Source organism: Anoplophora glabripennis, unplaced genomic scaffold (assembly GCF_000390285.2).
Source record: "Anoplophora glabripennis isolate ALB-LARVAE unplaced genomic scaffold, Agla_2.0 scaffold98, whole genome shotgun sequence".
In the NCBI taxonomy this organism is placed as follows: Eukaryota; Metazoa; Arthropoda; class Insecta; order Coleoptera; family Cerambycidae; genus Anoplophora; species Anoplophora glabripennis.
In genome coordinates, this window is record NW_019416280.1 from 598 (window position 1) to 2,393 (window position 1,796).

The 1,796-nt window shown below is 31.2% G+C and overlaps 1 protein-coding gene across 1 annotated transcript; it reads right to left on the minus strand.

Annotated features, from left to right (window-relative positions):
• Positions 1-363: 363 nt before the first annotated feature.
• Positions 364-1,527, minus strand: LOC108904949 (gonadal protein gdl). Its single transcript, XM_018707677.1, has 4 exons — positions 1,190-1,527; positions 960-1,120; positions 685-821; positions 364-633 (listed from the first exon to the last, which is right to left on the minus strand). The coding sequence occupies exons 1-4, from the start codon at positions 1,267-1,269 to the stop codon at positions 496-498; spliced, it is 516 nt and encodes a 171-aa protein (XP_018563193.1). The 5' UTR covers positions 1,270-1,527; the 3' UTR covers positions 364-495.
• Between the last annotated feature and the right edge of the window lie 269 nt (positions 1,528-1,796).

Consider the following 1,796-nt stretch of genomic DNA (forward strand, 5'->3'; position numbering starts at 1 on the left):
TTGCATTCAAAAATTACAAAAAACCTGCTTTTAATTTCAATTTATAGTGCCAATATCATTGATCACATTTAAAGTAACCGATAAATTGTGACTAAAATGAATCAGTAACTAGACGTTTTGCATTACTTGCTGTTAAAAATTTTGCAAACAATATCTATCAAGCTATAAATTCTGATGTTACTGTAGAAAACGTACCATATTTAGAAAATCGATTAGTTTGTCTTCTCTGCTTAATCTTAATTATAATACCTAGTCATTAATACCAGTAAGTAATGCTGTAAAATAATATATTAAAAACACTGACATAGGTACCAAGTAGAAAAATATATATTAACTTTATTACAAAGATTCATATAATAAAAAAAACTTTACATCATTAGCAGTCTCGAATTCTCAAAAATATTTTTCAATATTTTTAAGGTTTAGAAAGGGATGTAGGAGTCTCTTTCTCCTCGTCCCTGGCAGCATCGGACAATAAATATCTTAAAAATACCATCAAACAGGCATTGGCATTCTACTCAATCTTAAAAGAAAGTCTAATAAATGCATCTGAACTTTTATTTCAAGGGGATTTTTGGTCACATAAAATCCAGGTACTCCTGCTTTCTCTAATATTTCTTGTTGGTCAGCTACCTAAAATATGCTATGGTATAATGAAAAACATTTACATAAATGCAAACAAACCTTTTGATCCAGCTGCAGAACCAAGTTCATGTCAAAAGCTTTTAGTTCTTCTTTCTGCTGTATCATGAATTTCTGTAGTTCTTCTATTTTCTTATCTGTGTCATGTTCATATTGTTTCAGAATTTCTTGTTCCTGTACTGAAAATAAATATTCATATTAGATACTGTGCCTGTTTCCCAAAAAAACTCGATAACTAAAATAAATACAATTTTAATAAACAATACATAAATTATTTATTATCAGCGATTACTTTACTTTCCATATTTTATACATACTCTTCTTTTTATTTATAAATTGAAGCCTTTGTTGATATAGATGTTGTTCAGTAACATGTTGTATTTCTAGTAGACCTCTTACTATTTCAAACACAGTTTCATTCAGTAAACAATTCGCTAGACTAGATAATAATTCATATGGCAGCCTCATTTGATATTTACTAAAAATATATAGGTACATAATATATAAACATATTTATAAACCAAAAACTAAAAATTTTATATCTTACGGAGGTAAATCTCTCGCCATATTTTGCAATTGTTCCAATAAAAAATACAATTTCTCTTGCAGCAGTTGTGCATCTTCCATTTCAGCACGAAATGTGCAGTCACAAGAAAATATGCTTGCAACTTGTGACAAGAATAGTTAGTAGAATAATTAGTTTTCTTTTGTACTAATGTCTAAAAATGCAATCATTAGGCCTTACGGTCAGTGTCTATACGAATAACACTGATTTTATAAACTAGGCTAACAATACAACAGTTAACTCCTCATTTCCCGAATCAAAACACAAGCAAAACGAGAAAACATGAAGACAAATCACATAATAACAAAACATAAACAATAAAAAAAAATAAAAATTTGACATAACCAGAGACATGAAAAGTAAAACGGATTGCTCTAAAACGGCTAAATGATACGTGGAAAGGAGGGTACGGGGAGTGTGTATGTGTGTGTGTCGTTGTCTTCGTTTCTTGATACTGGCGGTCTCTGAAACAGAAAAGGTTAGCGGCCAGGGGTGGGGGATGTCGTTGGGGTGGTCACCCAGGGTCAAAAAGTTGGTGTCTAGGTCTTTAGTGTTTGTCGGTCACGTCGGGTTCATAGTCAACGGCTTG